Source organism: Cydia amplana, chromosome 2 (assembly GCF_948474715.1).
Source record: "Cydia amplana chromosome 2, ilCydAmpl1.1, whole genome shotgun sequence".
In the NCBI taxonomy this organism is placed as follows: domain Eukaryota; kingdom Metazoa; phylum Arthropoda; class Insecta; order Lepidoptera; family Tortricidae; genus Cydia; species Cydia amplana.
In genome coordinates, this window is record NC_086070.1 from 23,021,042 (window position 1) to 23,040,384 (window position 19,343).

At 37.8% G+C, this 19,343-nt stretch overlaps 2 protein-coding genes across 2 annotated transcripts in view; both read left to right on the forward strand.

The window, feature by feature from the left end:
* The window catches only part of LOC134660811 (anoctamin-8-like), a 35,328-nt gene extending 25,548 nt beyond the window's left edge, over positions 1-9,780 (forward strand). Inside the window, exons 20-24 of the mRNA XM_063516618.1 lie at positions 3,365-3,458; positions 4,121-4,249; positions 7,307-7,427; positions 8,328-8,476; positions 9,684-9,780. Of these exons, the coding sequence (XP_063372688.1) occupies positions 3,365-3,458; positions 4,121-4,249; positions 7,307-7,427; positions 8,328-8,476; positions 9,684-9,773 (583 nt within the window). The 3' untranslated portion in view covers positions 9,774-9,780. The remainder of the gene's footprint in view (positions 1-3,364; positions 3,459-4,120; positions 4,250-7,306; positions 7,428-8,327; positions 8,477-9,683) is intronic.
* A 6,861-nt stretch (positions 9,781-16,641) lies between these two features.
* Positions 16,642-19,343, forward strand: part of LOC134655522 (regulation of nuclear pre-mRNA domain-containing protein 2) — a 107,400-nt gene continuing 104,698 nt past the window's right edge. The window contains exons 1-4 of the mRNA XM_063510993.1: positions 16,642-17,324; positions 17,664-17,811; positions 18,319-18,448; positions 19,116-19,306. Of these exons, the coding sequence (XP_063367063.1) occupies positions 17,038-17,324; positions 17,664-17,811; positions 18,319-18,448; positions 19,116-19,306 (756 nt within the window). The 5' untranslated portion in view covers positions 16,642-17,037. The remainder of the gene's footprint in view (positions 17,325-17,663; positions 17,812-18,318; positions 18,449-19,115; positions 19,307-19,343) is intronic.

Below are 19,343 nucleotides of genomic sequence, written 5' to 3' on the forward strand. Positions count from 1 at the left end.
AATGATTAGTTAGCCACGGTAGTAGCTTAGAATGTATAGTCGGTGGACGCATGCGTCAGTCATCGCGCACTGTCACCCCCACCACGCCCAAGCAGCAAGACAATCAGGTCAGAGCTGTGAGTGAGTCGCTGAATGGGAATGGTTGAATGATTAGTTAGCCACGGTAGTAGCTTAGAATGTATAGTCGGTGGACGACGTGCGTCCGTCCCCGCGCACTGTCACCCCCACCACGCCCAAGCAGCAAGACAATCAGGTCAGAGCTGTGAGTGAGTCGCTGAATGGGAATGGTTGAATGATTAGTTAGCCACGGTAGTAGCTTAGAATGTATAGTCGGTGGACGCATGCGTCAGTCATCGCGCACTGTCACCCCCAGCACGCCCAAGCAGCAAGACAATCAGGTCAGAGCTGTGAGTGAGTCGCTGAATGGGAATGGTTGAATGATTAGTTAGCCACGGTAGTAGCTTAGAATGTATAGTCGGTGGACGCATGCGTCAGTCATCGCGCACTGTCACCCCCAGCACGCCCAAGCAGCAAGACAATCAGGTCAGAGCTGTGAGTGAGTCGCTGAATGGGAATGGTTGAATGACTAGTTAGTCACGGTCATAGACTAGGAATCCTCTAGACGGAGTTCAGAGCAATTATTTCATGAAACCGATGCTGCCAAAAATACTGGAGTGCGGGGGACGAGGTGAGCGAGTCCCGTGCCGTGATTGGTCCGTTCAAAGACACGGACGTCACACAAAGACACTTTGACTCGAAAATGGAGTAAAACTACCGTATATTGGTGGCAGAGGGGGTAGCACTACTTTGCTCAGTCTGGAGGATATCTTGTCTGTGGTCACGGTAGTAGCTTAGAATGTATAGGCAGTGGACGACGGGAGTCCGTCGTCACGCCGCGCACCGTCACACCCACCACGCCCAAATGGGAATGTTTGAATGACTAGATGTTAGCCACGATAGCAAGACCTGACAAGATTATAATTATTTGGCGAGATAATATCGCTACAAGCAGCTTACTTCCGCAACGTGGCAAAGGCCACATAGAATAGAATAACTTTTTATTCGTAAACACAAACGAGACAATACATAATATGAAAGAAAACACAAAATAAGATTAAAGTGCCACGAAATCGCTCATCTCAGCATGATGCTGGTGCAAATACAATATTGTTACGGTATAAACAGCTGGCTTCGAATTTATACCACTATGTAACAAATCAAATTATTTTATTAAAGTAGTGTAGAGACACTACAGGGAACTGTAGCAGAATAAACACTTCAAACTAGAACACTAGCAAATTCCATTCGGTTCTTAAAATAATGTTCGTAAATCAAAAAAAACCACGTGAATTAGTCATTCCTTCAATATATACCTAACTTTTTTTGTATCTATGGAATCGTATGATCGAACGACGTAAAGATATAAGGTAAACGTACTGGTGCTCGACGCGGTCCCAGTACATGTCATCTTGAAACTTAAGTAATTGTCAATAGGGGTGACAGCAGGGTGTCATCTATGGGCATTAGCATGTCGAGCACTAGTACGTTTACCTTAGTGCATAATTATTTTCCATCGTATTTTCACGGAAAGTCTTGCTATTTCAGTCAGTCTCGGTACAAAAAGTACTGTCATTGACTAAAGTAGCATGACAAATACAAACGTTTCCGAAAAAATACGATGGAAAATAACTATGCGCTACATCTGCAGTCACTTGGTATTTTTCTTTACATTATTTTATCTAAATTATCTAAAGTATAAGTTCAAATGACATTTAATTGTCTATTCGCATGACTTAGCCTAGGGAATGTTATAAAGCTAAAAGTATTAATTTTGGTTTTTTGTTTTCGTTTTCAGTTGATTTGGTACAAGTAATGCCTGGATCGGTGTGTAGTTAAGAACAATATTTTAACTAATGATCTTATTTATTTACCTCAATTTCAGTTTTAAAATGTAACGCTTGTATTATTTTTTTGTTTATATTAATTTGCAATAAACGTTTTTAACTAAAGCTATAGTTTGTTTTGACTCTTTTTTATACACCTCAAAGTTTACAATTGTACGAGACACAAAGGTAATGTTCAAATATATATATTTTAAATGGTCTTCTTGAGGTTTGAATTCTGTTCTCCTGATTTGGGGGCCTACCGCCAACGTCGAAATATCGAAAATCGGTATCTGCCTCTATCGCTCGAATAGACAAGAGCGAAAGAGAGGCAGATAACGATTTTTCGATATTGCCGGTAGACCCTCAGATTAGCTTGTACGCTTTTATTTATCTTTTTTTTTATTAACCTTCATCTATCGATGTATGTACAGTCAGCAGCAATAGTTGTTAAGCGGGCGAGGTGTTCAAAATGGTCTTGACGCGACTATTGTTAAGAGAATAAGAACGCGTCAAGGTAATTTTGAACACCTCGCCCGCTTAGCAACTTCTGCTGCTTACTGTACTGAGTTTTGGTTATTTTATTTACTCTACTTTTCCAAATCGCTATCCGTGTATATTTCTATATATCCGCTATATTTCTTCTTCTAAGCATCTACTCTAATTGTTGCACGTGAAATATTTTAACTAACTATGTACACTCTTCTATTGTTTTATTTATACAAATTAAAAAAACTGTAAGTGCATTGTGATACACTCGACCAATTTTAATTATATTAGATTATTAAAAATAATAATTCACACACCATTCTTTGGTGATCTGGGCTATAACCGCGAAAATCGAAGTTCGCCAATTGCGGGCTTTTTCTCTGACACTCTAATTACGTCTTTATTAGAGTAAAAGAGAAAGATCCCCGCAATTTGCGAAATTTGATTTTCGCGGTAGACCCCTGCTTAGAAAATCCGACCAGGCGGCCTAGCCAAGGTGACACTCGCTATCGCTTCGCCATCGAATCGCTTCGCCATCGAATCGCTTTGTGTCTCTCTATCCTTGGAGGATACAACTAAACGGAGTAGCCATTAACAGGCTTTCCCCTCTGTCGAAAATAGGCGGCCAACGGTCATACACAATGTATGGACTGACGTTTATCTGACATGGCTATTTTTACGTTACGCATACATTTGACGTTCCCCTCCCCCGCAAAAATCGGCAGACTGTTTTGTACAGAAAATTACAGACATGGCGTCTCCGTTTGATTATATCCTCCAAGTCTCTATCACTCTTCCATATTAGTGTGACAATGACAGAACAGTTACGTTTCGATCGCTACGGAGCGTAAGCGATTGGCGTGTTGGCTACGCGGCCTGTATTGTGGAAACTTTGAAATCGGTTGAACTTTGATCACTCCAGTCAAGCTAACCATTTATTTTGTATAAAAAGTGTAAGAAGTATCTAGAGCTGTGTTAACGGCATGTTGTAGGCCCAAGGCGGCGTCGATCGCCGAGCCGCCCGTGATCACGGGGTCGTTGCAGCTGCTCCAAGATGTCAGTCCTACCAAACCGCTGCGTCGAAAGGTAAATTATTAACCCTATAGTTTGTCAAAGGGCTGTCGCATTTCAAACATAGACAGAGAGAATAATACTATCTTTGTCTTACACTATATAGTACGAGGTCTGTACTAGCACCCAAAAGAAAAGGATGACTAGGTAGTTTATTTCGTTCTTATTTACTGACAAATTTGGTTTGACCAACTATATAAACGTTATTTGTCATATTTAAATGTCACTTTCTCATGATCTTTTAGGCGCCAATGAGCCTATAATATGAAGGTTGGTGCATATATTATCAAATAAATTTATCGAAAACTTGTGACATAGGTATAAAACAAACTGAAGTGTCTTCTATTAAAACACCAAGGCTACGCGATAATTGTTAACGCCAAATGAAAAGTTAGCTACGGAAATAATCATGTGACTTCGTTTTTCGTTACGTTATATAGGTATTTTACTTTTCAATTAGGTAGCGTTTATTTACGACTAGCGACAAATTATACATAAACCTTCCTCTTAAATCACTCTATTTAAAAAAACCGCATCAAAATCCGTTGCGTAGTTTTAAAGATCTAAGCATACATAGGGACAGACAGCGGGAAGCGACTTTGTTTTATACTATCTATTGATAAAAGAATGTCACGTTGGCAGCGCTTTGTTTAAGCCTGGCACATGTTCATTTATAGGAGGCGGCGCCAGGTGCTCCATTATCGCTGCTGGGAGTCCGCGGGCTCCGCGACGAGCCTCTGCATCGTTCGGCGCACTGCATCCCGCATCCTACACAGCACCGCCCGTTGGTCAACCCTACGCTACAGGTGCCATATATCACAATCAGGGATGTTGCGAATGCCGATTTTTTGACATCCACGGAGGCGGATGCGGATGCGGATTTTTAAAGGCTCACATCCGCGGAAGCGGATGCGGATGTCAAGATAGTACCATACGTCAAATATTACATTTTAGTAATTTTTATTTCAAAAAACCGGCCAAGTGCGAGTCGGACTCGCGTTCCAAGGGTTCCGTACATTAAGTCCCACTCACGCTTGACTGCTCATTTCTAATAGGTTTTTTTTTGGTTAATGACTAAATTACCTAGCAGTCTCACACTTACGCCGCTTACGCCGATGCGGATGCGGATGCGGATGTTGAAAATAATGCGGAAGTTCCGCGGTTGCGGATGCGGATGCGGATATTCGCAACATCCCTGGTCACAATCACTAATACCAAAACGAGCGTGTATGTAGTGTTGAGTTGCTCACTCGTGAGGCACCTCTTTTGTACCGCTCATTATGTTAAATTGTCGCAGTACTTCACACCGCTAAAATGTCTTACTTCACTCCTCTATTCATTTTACTCATTTACTCGCGCGCATCACAACACGCGCGACGCTCACAAATACTCACAACTCGCAAGAGTCGCGAGCGCGCGAACCGCTCGGTACTCGCCGACATTCAAATGAGGAAATGAGTCTGTTAACTGCCGAACTACAAACCTTATTGCAACGACAAAAGGTCCACCGAGAAATTCGTTGAAGTTTCGCTCACCCCCTTACGCGCACTGACTGGGACATTGGGACATTCCCTCAAAAATTCTTTCAAAATGAAACAATGAATTAGATTTACTCAAAGAGGGAGTGAGACAGACACGCGCCCAGTTTCAATATCGCCTCGCCGAAAATGAAACACGAAAGACAACAAGCGTAAGCGCTGCAGGCTTTCATACATCTTACGCCATTTTGAACTTAGTATTGCTACTTACTTGTCAAAATGGCTGGGTATTTACGAAGCTTGCTTAGAAACCGTTATCCTTTAAGTCAGTTTAAGTGACCAAAATATTATTTAAATTATTGAAGTATCATATGGTGGCGTACACAATATATGATAATGTACATTAATTTATCAATAAAACAGCAAATATAATTTCATAGCCGAAAAATTCATGTACTTTTTAACGATGTGAATTTGTAATACTTTTTGTTAACCTGCTTCGTAAACAACCTCGAACATTTATAATTTTGACATGTGTTTGTAGTCTAGTTATGAGCATGTTATGAGAGTTTCGTCGAGAATAATTTGTTCGTAATTTTCATTAGCTAATTTAGTTGTGTTTTATAGTGATAAGTCTTATAATTATACCAAAATAACAATATATGGACATTGTTTTCGCAATAAAATATACCGGCGGGTCGTCCTTGGTGTCTTTTGCATATAAAAATGAAGTGTAAAATGTTGCCGGCGGTAGCATTACCGCGCGAAAGTTAATAGTGCTTTTGTTTATACTCTTAATTTATTAGGTGATAAGTTAATCATTTCTATATAATAATGATAATGATATTGGATTTGTTCTCCTTAGTTTGCTACAAAGATGGTAGTTTCATGGTTAATACTTATTGAAATATATGAATAACTATTAAACTTAAAATTATATATAGTATCAAGGATTAATACTGAACAATCTAACAATAAAAATAATAAACAGCTAAATAAGAAGAAGGTTCATAAAAGCATCAATAAATTAAGTTGCTATGTAGGATGCAGGTACTTTATATGTCTTTAGTTTAATTCTTAAATGTATGTCTTCTGTTGTTAACCTCCAGAATTGCACTCCAATTGAATATTTATGTGTATTTATAAAGGAAGTTAAAAATGCATAAATATGTCTATATATTAAATATTTTTTGTTGCCGTTGGAGTTTTTTGAAGCCGGAGGAATGGTTGAGGCTAAAAAAATGGTAGTACCTCACCTCATTTGAAGTAAGACATTGTAGTACTTCATTTTAGAAAATGAGGTACTCATACAAACTCATTTTAAATTGATGTCCTACCCATCACTACGTGTATGAGGAATGTTATGAAAATAACGGAAGTGAAAGAGGTATATCAGGATCGTAGCAAGTGGAAATCCGTGGTCTCTGCCTACCCCTTCGGGAAATAGGCGTGATTATTTGTATGTGTGTATGTATGTACTACGAAAACCCGGAGATATGCCTTGTCTGTCGGATTTAGATGACGGGCCAACCTCGGCACCCCTACCACAATAAATAATAGTACTTACTAGGTACAGAAAATTCACTCTCTAACAAAAGGCGTCTATTACGACATGACCGCTAGGCGGCGCAAGCGCGAGCAGGCATCCGTTCCGTAGCGGCGCGCGGCAACTACTATGGTTAGACGCCAAAATTGGTGTGGGCCGCATGTACTTGTAGGTACTTGTAGCGACGCGACGAAATCGCGGAGTGAGCCACGCCTGCCCCAACAGACATACCTACCTAGCTGGCCCCTGTTTTTGAAGCGAAAACTTCTTTAGCGGCGCTGGGCACTTTTTAAGGTGGGGAAAAAATGATAAACTCGAGACAGCGTAAGGCGATCACGTGACCGTAAGGAGCGTAAGGTTTAGATGGCCACTCATAATTTAGATGGCATTTAAATCAATAAAGAAAACTCAATGTTATTTGACATTTATGTTGCGAACTCCTTTTCAAGACTCTTTACCTATGTTCAAATAATTTGACGTTGTCATGACAGTATGTAATTGTAAATAAACATGTCAATGAAAAAGTGTGATCTTATTTGAGAATGATAATAATATATAATAAATAAATAGAATACCTCAGCTAAACGTATGTATCTGTTACCGGGCGTCGGTAACATAGTGAGGTGAGTTTTCACTTCTATCGGCACTCCCGGACTGCAACCGTCGTTGCTTGTTTTTTTATTATTATAAATGGGCTTACTCATGGCCACAGACTAGCCGAGGCGAAGACGTGGCCTACGATGGAGCGAGCCTGCCCAGAAGGTGCCTGTTTCGCCAAAGTGACAATTGCCAGTTTTTTTAAAGGGATTATGAGATATAAAATTGTTCCATGTTGTCAGGAGCTGAGTGGCAGCGTAAGCGCAGGCGGGTCAGAGCCGGACCTGAACGCGGTGCCTTCGACTGCGCCATCTATCGACGCCAGCGCCACGTCGAGCGAGGATGACAAACCTAAGGACAAAGGTAGTTGCGATGTCTTGTTTACCTGCCATTCGTAATACCTACACTTGTGTTTTAACACGAGCAGTGCATATAGTGCATCTTAGTCGACTTGCGTCCCGGTCACAAAAGACCGTTTTTGGTACCGATAAACATATATACGTATAGGCTACGGAGTCTTTCGAGTTTTGAGCGTTCTCGCTCTACATTTACTCGTACAGGCTTCATGCATTGTTAACATGATGACAATGAAGCCTGTGCAACAAACTTCAATGTTAGTAACATTAATATCTGGGAGACCGAGCTTTGCTCGGAAAACATATAAAATCTAAAATGCGCGTTTTCCCAGAGATAAAACCTAGCTAGGTCGATTTTTCGCCCCCGAAAACCCCCCCTTATAGCAAATTTCATCGAAATCGTTAGAGCCGTTCCCGAGATCCCCGAAATATATACACATATTTATAAATAAATAAATATGTATACAAGAATTGCTCGTTTAAAGTTATCAGATTACCTCCATTGCCGATTCCTACGTCTGCCCGTCGTTCACACTTTTTGTTCTAAAAAGCCATATTGTGTTTTTCATTTCGTCTACAATTTCAAATTGTAGCACAGCCCTTAGTTCTCACACAGACGTGTAGCCTCCATACACACGTCTGTGAACGTGTGAACTCTCTAATCTTCATACACTCACCATTCATCACATTCACTCTAACCAATCACTCAACCACCTCGCGTGCGCCATATTGGCAGTCCGATTCCGTTTGCCCTTTCGAGATGCAACGCACGCGACCTTATTATGATATTTCCGTGAGTGTTCCCTTCCCATAGTTATTTTGTTTAAATCACAGGACCCTATTGGCCATCCCTGGTTATAAAATTTTATTGTATTATCTTCTAATCATGTACCATCAAATGAAACAGGTCGATCCCGAGCCAAAGCGTTGCTAGTGAAGCGCGTACGCTCCGTAGCAGTATTCTCATTGGGACTGCGGAAAGCGCGCGAAGCGGCGGCTGAAAAACATGCGCCTGCGGGCAATGTACCCGCGGTCACCCCCGACAAGTATGGCATGGTGAGTACTTACTGCCGTATTCGAACTTCAAGATATTCACAAGAGACGTCACGTACTAGATCCATTCTAGATACGTTATAGTTTAGATTTCAACTAGTTCTCTTTTGCAGCGCAATTCGGGCAACCAATGTCACTTTTACGATAGATCGTGTTTGATATCTATTAGATGTGAATTAAATCTCTAAGTAATATATTGTGGAAATCGTTCAAGAGTATCTCCAGAATCGCGGAAATGTCAAATTTGACAGGTTAGATCTTAAACATATCGTTATCGTATCTTGGCGATGTCTAAAAGATATCTAATAGATGTCTATTACAAAATCCGAATCGGGCTCTTGCTTTTTTTATTGAATTGCAGTTATATGAAGGTGGCTGGATTCGTATGGCTTGTTAGTTTGATAGTTCAGTACTGCTGTGACAGTTCTATCCTGTTAAATAGCCTCGTGCCGCCCACCATACAAAATTATAGCCAAGGAAGTTAGAATTTTGTTGTATTTTCAATTAGGTTGAATTTCATTTGTTCGAAAATTTTACGACACAAAAAAAAAGGTTGACATTCCATTGAGTGTACATCCTAATGTATATTGGGCGGCACGAGGATAGAGACAAGGCCTTATTGTGTAAAGCGTACGCTCCTTAGCAGTATTTTCGCTGGGACTACTAGCTGGCTACGGAAAAAATTGCGCCCGTGACCAATGTCACCAGCACATTGTCACCTGTCAGCTGTGGGTCATTCAGAGCTCGACGTACTGAGAAGAAATACTTAACATAAAAATATCAACAAAAAAAACAACGGGTAGCACTCAGGGAGTGCCGGCAGAAGTGAAAACTCAAAATGCACTATGTATAATTGAGGTTAATGCCATCTAGCGTTAGCGTTAATTACTTGAAACCCCTAAGCACATCACTGTTAGTACTCGAGTTATATAAATACCAATTAGAGCGAAACTCACTAGATGGCATTTAAATCAATAAAGAATGACATTACATGTAACAGTTTTTCATGTCATTGAGTTTTTCTTTATTGATTTAAATGCCATCTAAATGAGTGGCCATCAAAATCTTACGGTCACGTGATCGTCTTACGTTGTCTCGAGTTTAACATTTTTTCCCCACCTGAAAAAGTGCACAGCGCCGCTAAAGAAGTTTTCACTTCAAAAAAAACGTACAGTAGCTTTGAATAAAATGGCCCATCATTGTTTCCCAGGGTGTCCCGGCCCCTATGCTCGGCGGCGAGCTGTCACTCATACCAATCGAGCAGCTCATTCAAGTCGAAGACGTCCTACGTCCCACGTAGACACTACTTACATCTTTACTAATTATTTGTAGACCTTATGCCGTTGGAATAAGGTTCACGAATGGTTAGCCTGTGTCGATCATTCAGGAAAACAAGTATGCGTGAATATCCATTACAAAAGTGTACTTGTATTTATTGTTTAAATGATTGGTGTGTTGATTTCCGCAGGTGGATAAAATTTTATTGCACAAAACTTAATTGGAAACAATTGAATTTTGTTTTGTCTTGTAGAGGATGCGACCTTTGTTACTGAAGTAAACTCGACTAAGCGCAAACATATCCACTTCGCGGGTCACTTTGTTTGAAAATTTCCATATTAAATGACCTTATTTCTTGACTGTATGTTGATCTTCAAGATATTCAACACACCAGTCATTAAAGTTCTAAAATATTAAAGTATGTTTTTTTTGTCTGATCTTTGCCATAAAAGTGACGAGTTGTTTGTACGAGTATGTGATATGAGTAGGTACTGATTTTCGGAAAATAATTATGTTTGCATAGTATATGTTACTCAACTTCCTAAGAAGGATAAAAAACTCATGTATTGACTTATTTCATTAAGGTACATTGGGGTAACTTCGGGAAAAGTTTGATTTTCCAATTTACTGGCAAAACGTGCTTAGAAGTTATTTTTGGGAAATCAGTATTTTGAGTATTCATTACTTACTTTAAATGTTGAAAACGTGAAAACTGACCGGTGTTACCAAATATCAAATGAGTATACGCATTAATTCCGTTCTTAGCAAATTTTAATTCGTATTTAATGCTTGTAACACTTTTATGTGTAAATTACAGTGTTTTAAAGTACGCTGAGCTCAAATAATTTCGTGCACTGACCGGTCATTTCCTATCTCTATCGCACGCACATAATTATATTGCTGACCCGCTCGCACAATGGAATATACCTATTGGCATCATGGGCGGGACAGCAATAAGTATAATTACGCGCGTGCGATAGAGATAGGAAATAACCGGTCAGTGCACGAAATTATTTGAGCTTAGCGTCCTTACTTTACATGTAGCAACACCGCAACCATAGATAGATAAAAAATAGACTACCTTAGAGTAAATTATTAGACTTTTGTATGTAATGTCGACTAGGGGACGCTATGGAACCAATAAAAATTTAATTTATTATTTAGTGTTAGCAGTCAACAAATATAATGTTTGGTTACTATTTGAAATTGTGAAAAAAATATCTTTTAAACTGTTGGATTTCATGGGCTTAGGAAAATATTGTACCTACCTATTAAAAAAATAATAATGTGTTGATCCGTATAAAAATGTGTTATAATCATATGAAGTACCGATATCACAGAGGAACCATTTTATATGGAACAACACAAATTATATATGTTACGAGCTTTAATTTATGAAATATCATCAAATTATCGAACGAGTTTTCGATGTAATCGTTATGTAGGGTAAACTGTACCTACTGATTTTGGCCCATCTGTAATACTTGGCCCCTTCCGACCTTTTTTATACCCTACCCTACCTATATTACCCTTTGAATCCCTACGTCTACGGCGCGCGACGTGCCATTGTGAACTTTGAACCTTATCGACATGCACGAAGGTTGATATTCAGCTGTAGCCGCGAGCGTCAGTTCACATCTTTGGCGGTCAAAGGGAGTGCAGTGGTTTCTTACAAAATAGGGAAAAATTACTCTTTAAAGGGCTATTATTGGTTAGTTTACCCTAGTTGTGTCATTTTAGTCTTGGTATTGCTTCGAGACTTGTGAGTCTACGTTTAAGATCTCGATTTAGTTTGACGATACTTTATGGAATTGAGAATCCTTTTCAGTATTATGAAGCTTGAATACTAGTCATTGATATTGAAAGCAAGCATTGATAAAATTGTATTATACAATAATAGTTATTTACGCGATACAAGTGCGGAAAAGAGGAAATTCCTATTCGCACGTGTATCGTACAACGTTTTACAGTACATATGACACTTTAAACTTTCGACATACGCACGGAAAGTGCCATTTCCCGCACTAGTTCGGGAAAGTAGCAACATGTACCTACTGTAAAGACTATTTTAAAATAGTTACTAAAATAATCAATTTTACTGTCTTTTAAAAGGACTCCAGTGGAATTAAAGTATCGAGTCTATGTATAACAAATAAAAAAAACTCAAGCTTAAATTTAAAATGTCTAGTCATGTCTACTATGTCGAGTCTTAAGTGACTCCCAAGTTTCGGATCTACCAACACCAGTCATTTTCGAAGCCTTTATTACAATTTTGAATGTATTTTTCAATGTTACATGTTCTTTGCAATTGTTGTCGCGCATACTTACGTTTAAAAACAGAAGCAATCGTCTTGACAATAACTTGTGTTTGTTGATTTGTTTAAATATCCACTTTCTTGACTTTCTACTAACCAGCCAATAATATGTTGGCATAGACTAGCAAAGGCAGCTGTTTCACTTTTACCATAGAGAAATATAGTAAGACAAGAGTGCTCACTCCATACATCAGTTTTGGTACCTAAAAGGCTATTATTTTCATAGTCGACATCTAGCAACGAGTAGCGGAATTATCAGTACTGCTACTTGACAATAGATGTAGCACCGACCGGAAAGTCTTATGTTGTTGAGCATTAGACTTTCCGGTCGGTGCTACATCTATTGTCAAGTAGCAGTACTGATAATTCCGCTACTCGATGCTAGATGTAGACTATGTTTATATATAAAAATAGTGTTTTTGGTACCAAAACTGATGTATGGAGTGAGCACTCTTGTCTTACTATATTTCTCTATGCTTTTACACACTACAACACCTGGGCTATAACCGCAAAAATCGAAGTTCGCAAATTGCGGGCATTTTTCTCTGTCACTCTAATTACGCCTTCATTGGAGTAAAAAAGAAAGATCCCCGCAATTTGCGAAAAACGGTTTTAGCGGTACCCACTCTGATTCTGTTTCTACTTGCTCAATAAAAAATACAAACGCTGTCAATTAAGGATGTTGATATTTCGTTTTTGAAACTAATAATTTTAAGTACCTATGTAATCTGGTCATATTATAAATGTAAGCATCTGAAACCAAAACGTATAAAAGCGGAACTCTAATAGGTGCAAAAAGCAACCTTGTGTCGTAGAAAATAAAGTTGCTTTTCCATTTAAAGTGATTGTAGTTTAATTATTGTAATTGGGATAGTTACAAGAGTTTCGCTTCTAAACGGATTAACGGAATGTTTATTTTGACCATCATACTGTACTAGTTTAGTTAGGATTAGCTATAATACATATATGTATTGAGTAAATTGAGTACCATGGTTCATATATGTAGTCTGTCGTTTTTGAACTGACATTTTCAATTTAATTAATTGGAAACAAAATACTACGTTATTCAAAATTATTACCAATTATCCTCGTAAGACTAGGAATAGTTATATTTTTTTTGTTTCTTTGATTTTTAAACAAAGAATAATCAACTCTATATCCTACACTATAAATTCAAAGTTCACTGGCATTATTTTTTTTTTTTTAGTAGGGCTGGGCCTAAAGCTTTGGTTTCCTCCGAAAGCGGTGCCGTTATATAGCGGCCATCTCTATACAAATACTACGACATCCATATTTAGCCGTATTATTTAGCATGGAGACGGCCGCTATATGACGGCACCGCTATCCTAGGAAAACTGATCTTTAGCATGTTGAAAACTTGTTTCTAAATTAGGTCGGTTTAGTTCAAAAACTAGAGACCATAATAAGAAAACCATAAGAGAAATAATAGATAACTGAATAACAATTGAAATTGTATTACTTAGTCCTATTACAGTACAACTACTTTTCTAATATTTCTCTTAGGGTAGTAGGTAAGGTATTTCGAATCTTCAGAAATCTAACTTTCGTAAGGGTCTACTATTTAATGACTTACCTATGTAATTTGTTAAAATTCTTGAAGTTAAAAAAATTGTTACTTAAGCTTTGGTTTCCTCCGATAGCGGTGCCGTCATATGGCGGCCGTCTCCATACAAATACTACGACATCCATATTTAGCCGTATTATTTAGTATGGAGACGGCCGCTATATGACGGCACCGCTATCCTAGGAAAACCGATCTTTATACCCGTTATATTTATATTATAGACAAAAGAATATTAAGACGCATAAAGAAGTGGAAAATGTCATTGTCATTGTCAGATTACGGTAAGCTACCTTATAATAAAATATAAATAAAATAATAAATTCATATTTTGTTGTCAAACTTCTAGCAACAGTGTTTTACACTTCTTTACATGTCTCATTATTTTTTTGTGTAGGTACTTACATGCTTTTGGTAACGGCTATTCTCAGCCCTATGTAATTGTTATTTTATCTAATATGAACCTTAATATTATTAACGTAAGTTACATTTCTGGACGACGCACATACAAAGCTTGGATATGATTCCTGAAAAGTGCTAAGCTAAGCAATAACTTGATTTAGCAATCATAGCTTTATTTAGCGTAATTTATTCTCTATAGAGTAACTACTTGGGAGATCTTGTCATTGTGTAGGTAAATTGATGTACCTACCGACTTATGATACCTTCAAGTTATAAAAATATGGGTGCACACAACATATTATAGCCACGAAAACCTAGTACAGTTCGACAATAAAAAATTGAAAACCAATTGAGTGCGTTACTGAGTCTAAGAGTATCGATACGACATACTACGCAACATGCCACATTCACATGATGGATGCAAAACACCAAAGTTTTACCGCATATATCATATTAATATTATCATCTCTTTCACTCTTGTTACGACTAAACAAGAGTGAACGAGAAATGCCACCACTTTTAACATTTAGTTCCTCTTTATTTAATTTTTACTCCTTTTGATCGAACTGTACTAACGGTTTTGTTTGCAGTTGCGCAAGAGCGCAAGCATGTGCTAGTTGGAGTGAGGAGGTAACACCTACCTATATAACTTTCTCACTCCTACCAACCCGGTTGCTGCAAGTTGATCCAACTGTACAACTGAATTTAAAAAATGTAGGCCCAATGGATTGTCCTCCCATAAGAAAATTAAATTTTGCGCCTTTTTCTACTGACAGTGGGTTTGCCAGAGTATAAGTCCATTGACGGTTGGATCTACATTGGATCATCATGTATTTGCATCTCACCCAACCCATAAAATACATAATATCCTTTAGATTAATGCAATCTGTTAAGGATTTCATTCATCTGCTATGCAAGTGCCAGAATAGCTAAGAACCAAAGAGTATGAGGCAGAGTTCTATACTATCATAATAGGCCAGGTATCTATACCATGTCAGCCAATAGGGGCTTAGCATAGAATCAGATAGTAAATATGACTACCTCTCATTCTAACAGATAGCGTTTCCGTCGGCTAGCTAGGCTATATTTTAACAGTCCATAGAAAAAAAAAGAGAACTGCGATTACACACTCGTTGCTGCGAGGCAAATAGCGAGCGCCTAATTCGTTGACACACCTAGCTTTGCTATAAAATAGTGCTATGACTTTGCTATAACTCTAGTCTCTGCTATACATGCGTCCATTCATTCCGAACCGAAACGCTTCATTCCTATCGTTAGCTCTGTGTTGTAGCGTATTAAATATTCGTTGTTAATTATTTTTTATACGAAATATTGATGAACGTTGCATTTTGTGTAGATTTTAAATTATAAGTTTGCAAAATACATTGTTTTTTATTACTCCTGTAACCCTTGTGTTTTATAGATAAAAATAAGATATAACAGATAGTTTATTCAAGTAGGTATAGGTAATTACAATGCGCTTATGAACGTCAAATAAAGCTACACCGGCTCCAACCCTACACCTCTGCTCCGAGAAGATTTAAATCCCCCCATTCCCCCCTCAATTGGAAGAGGGTATCCCAATATGGGACCGGCAACAAACTCGGCGGGACACATCTTAAAAAAAAATTACATCTTATAATTAACATGCATTACGAGAAAATAAGGAAAAAAAATACATACACATATAGACGATGATGATGATAAAAATAAAAGAATATGAAAATGATTCCTATATTTTACCCAGATTTTGGAAAGGGCACTTGGATACCGGCGTGTAGAACCACTCAATGCTGATCTGTGTGAGAGCGTAGCCTATAACATCTAAATAGCTCTATGTTTCTAAAAATAATCTTCAACAAGAATTTATTTTATAGTCTGTCAAGCCGGATATTTCAGTAGCAATGTAAAGTAAACTTAAGTATGGTATCCCTAGACTCTAGGAAACGAACAAAAAGCAGCAATACATCGAAGAACGATGAAATTTAGTGTGCTATGGTGCTAACAGACTATCGCACCGCACCGCGACCTTGGTGCGTCGCATCCATAAGTGAGAGCGAGAAAGAGATATCTGTTTCTCGCGGTGCGGTGCGATAGTCTGTTAGTTCCACAGATAAGATATAAATGACACAGGATATTTGAATATAGCTGGTCAACCAAATCTTGTCAGTAAAAAAAGGCGCGAAATTCAAATTTTCTATGGGACCATATCCCTTCGCGCCTACATTTTTCAAATTTGCCGCCTTTTTCTACTGTCAAGATCTGGTTGACCAAGTATAATTCAAACGTAGTGTTGCTACCCGCGATTTTTCAAATTTGCCGCCTTTTTCTACTGACAAGATTTGGTTGACCCAGTATAATTCCGTATTACAAGCTATACTGCGTCAACCAAATCTTGTCAGTAAATAGGAACAAAAAAAACTATACTCATCCTTTTCTTTTGGGTGCTAGCACTAGTGTTAGACAAAATTAGTATGATTCTCTGTCTATGTTTGAAATCAAACAGACCTTTGACACACTATATAAGGGCATATTTGTACAATTCGGACTTCTGTCATGCTCTCTAGCAGACCGTGTGAAGGGTCCTTAATTGTCAATTGAATTTTACTTTATCTGTGGGCGCCTCCATTGAAGAAAATGGCGGTTGTTGTATAGTAAAAATGGTTAATCAAATGATCATGTTTCTTTGACCACATTTCAATAGCATCGCTATTTAGAATACCTTAAAGTATTTATCTATCATTTCTAGGCAAAGCCAGTTTCTCTGATTCGCTAATAGTTGCTTGTGATGGAGTTATAGTTCAACGCCATAACGCGGTTTTCGGCGGCGTTTTGTTAGTGAAAAATATTGTTAAATGAACAAGTGTGTAGTTACTCGTGTAGTAAACATGCCTTAAATAAATTTAGAGACCCAGGTGTGAATGTTCTTTAATAACACATTAAGAACCCCAGTGATTTGTCACTAAAAGTAATGAACTTAGTTTACAATGGGTGAAACGGAAGAATTTAATACGCTAACCTTTGAGAAGAAGCTTCTGCAGTTGAAAGACACTCAGGAGAGCATCCAAGGGTTGTCATCATGGTGCTTGAAGCAAAGAGCGCACCACAAAAAGATAGTGGCGAGCTGGTTGAATGTGCTGAAGCGAGTGAAGGTAGAGCAGAGACTCACGTTGTTCTATCTGGCGAATGATGTGATCCAGTACAGCAAACGGAAAAACTACGAGTTCGTGGAAAGCTGGGGCCTCAATTTGCAGAAAGCTACTCCGCTTGTGAGGTTAGTTTGTTTACATTATTTCTTCCAAGGTCTACATATATGTATTATTGTTCCAAACAATGCTAACATTCTTAACTAACTAAAGTGTTGTATGTATAAAACTTTTTGTACTTAATTGTAATGTAAAATTTCATGTAGTTTAGTAAACTTCTTCTGGTTGTTGTTCAGCCCCTTGTCTGCTGGACCAGCGAGATGTGATAATTTATATGTTTATGATGAAATGATAATGTGTAATAAACTATTAGCATAAATCCTTTAATTTCATTATTTTATGTCATATAATTATAATCTATGTTAAAAAAATTGTTGCACATGGTTTCATCCAATTTCTTTTTACAGAGAAGAGAAAGTAAGGCAAAAGATTCTTCGGATATTTAAAATCTGGGAGCAGAGATCTGTATATGATGATGAGTTCCTCTCAGACCTGACCGGACTGTTGAGTGCCGGCGCCGTTAAAAAGACTGACGATGAGGCTTTGGATTTTCAAGTAAGTAAAATTACAAGATTGATTAATTTCCTAAGGTTGGTGTTCAACCTGTCCTGTCCATCTCCTGGACAAAGCCGAAATGTACATATGCATTAGGGTATTTAGAACTAGTATACAAAGTAGTATACCCTCCGAGCAAAAGTAAATCTAAGAACCAAATAAAAATATGAAGAATAATCAACAAAAGCTTGGAGGAGGCCTTTACCCAAAAAGGGACCACAAATTAAAAGAATAATCTTTAAGTAATTTGTAAGAAAATGTAAAAATTTGTGGAAATAAAAGGCTATATAATATAATATAATAATAATAATATAATACAAAGTATCATAACAACCAGTGTAGCGGTTATGAAGAAATTAACAAATTAAGTATAATATTTTTTATTTTTAAACAAACAGATAGTAGATCTATTCTTGGCACTCACTGCCTACGGTGAAATTTAAATAAGAAAATTTGAGTAATTACTTGTGTTTAAATAAGTTGTAATCTGTTTTTTTATTGTTCTAGCCTCAACAACTGGTAAATAAAATAAAGCAGTGTGCAGTATTGGAGGCCGATACTGACCTGAGGTTGAAATATATCCATGAGAGCCATCTGCAGTTGTCAGATGCTGATGCCTTATGTGCTGGTCTCAAGGGTGAGTACTTAATTCATACTCATCAATACACATACATTAATTAATTATATTCTTTGTCAAATTTTAAATCTTATTTGCAAGACAACATGATATATCTTGTATTGTAAATAAATAGTTATTCTGTAATGTTCCTTCAAAGTAATAAATTTCTATTAGCTAGTTATTACTTACAACTCCTCCCAAAATATTGTCAGTTAAAATTTATGATACAGCTTGTAATAAATTTACTGTCAAGCATCACATAATGTAAAAAAAATGAATTGTATGTAAGATTAGATTATTTCTTACGTGAAACACATCAAGATAATATTTTTTGTTTAAAGACCAGTTGGCAGTAATCACAACCCTGTGCATATTGTGGAACATGAACCCAGTGTTATACAAGTTATAATGTCAATATTGAAATAACAATTATTTTCTTAATAAATGTTGGAATCGGACTATATTAGCTTGACATAATATTATTATCTGATTTTCTCTTACTTACATACATTAAGGGCCACCCCACATTTGGCGTCTTTCGGGCGTCGGCGTCTGGTTAGCGCTATGAAAAATGACGTCGCTGTGCAGTTGCGTCGACGTTGCGTCGAGCATAGAATGTTAAAAGAAAATTTAGGTATTTAAAGTCCCAACTTTATATTGAAATAACAATTGTATTTTTTCACAGAAACTATATCAGAGGATAAAAGTAATAAAGAGGATGTGGAAAAGGAGTTAAACGAGGGCATAGGATGTGTGGAGAGGTACACCCAGGCCCTTCAGAGAGAGATAGTTGCTCGGGAAGCCTTGTTGGCACTCCTTGCGTCCGCTAACCAGTACTATTCAACTCAGAGAGGTGAAGTCAAAGTGGTGGCTTATGTAAGTATTTTTTTTATATAGCTGGTCAAGCAAATCT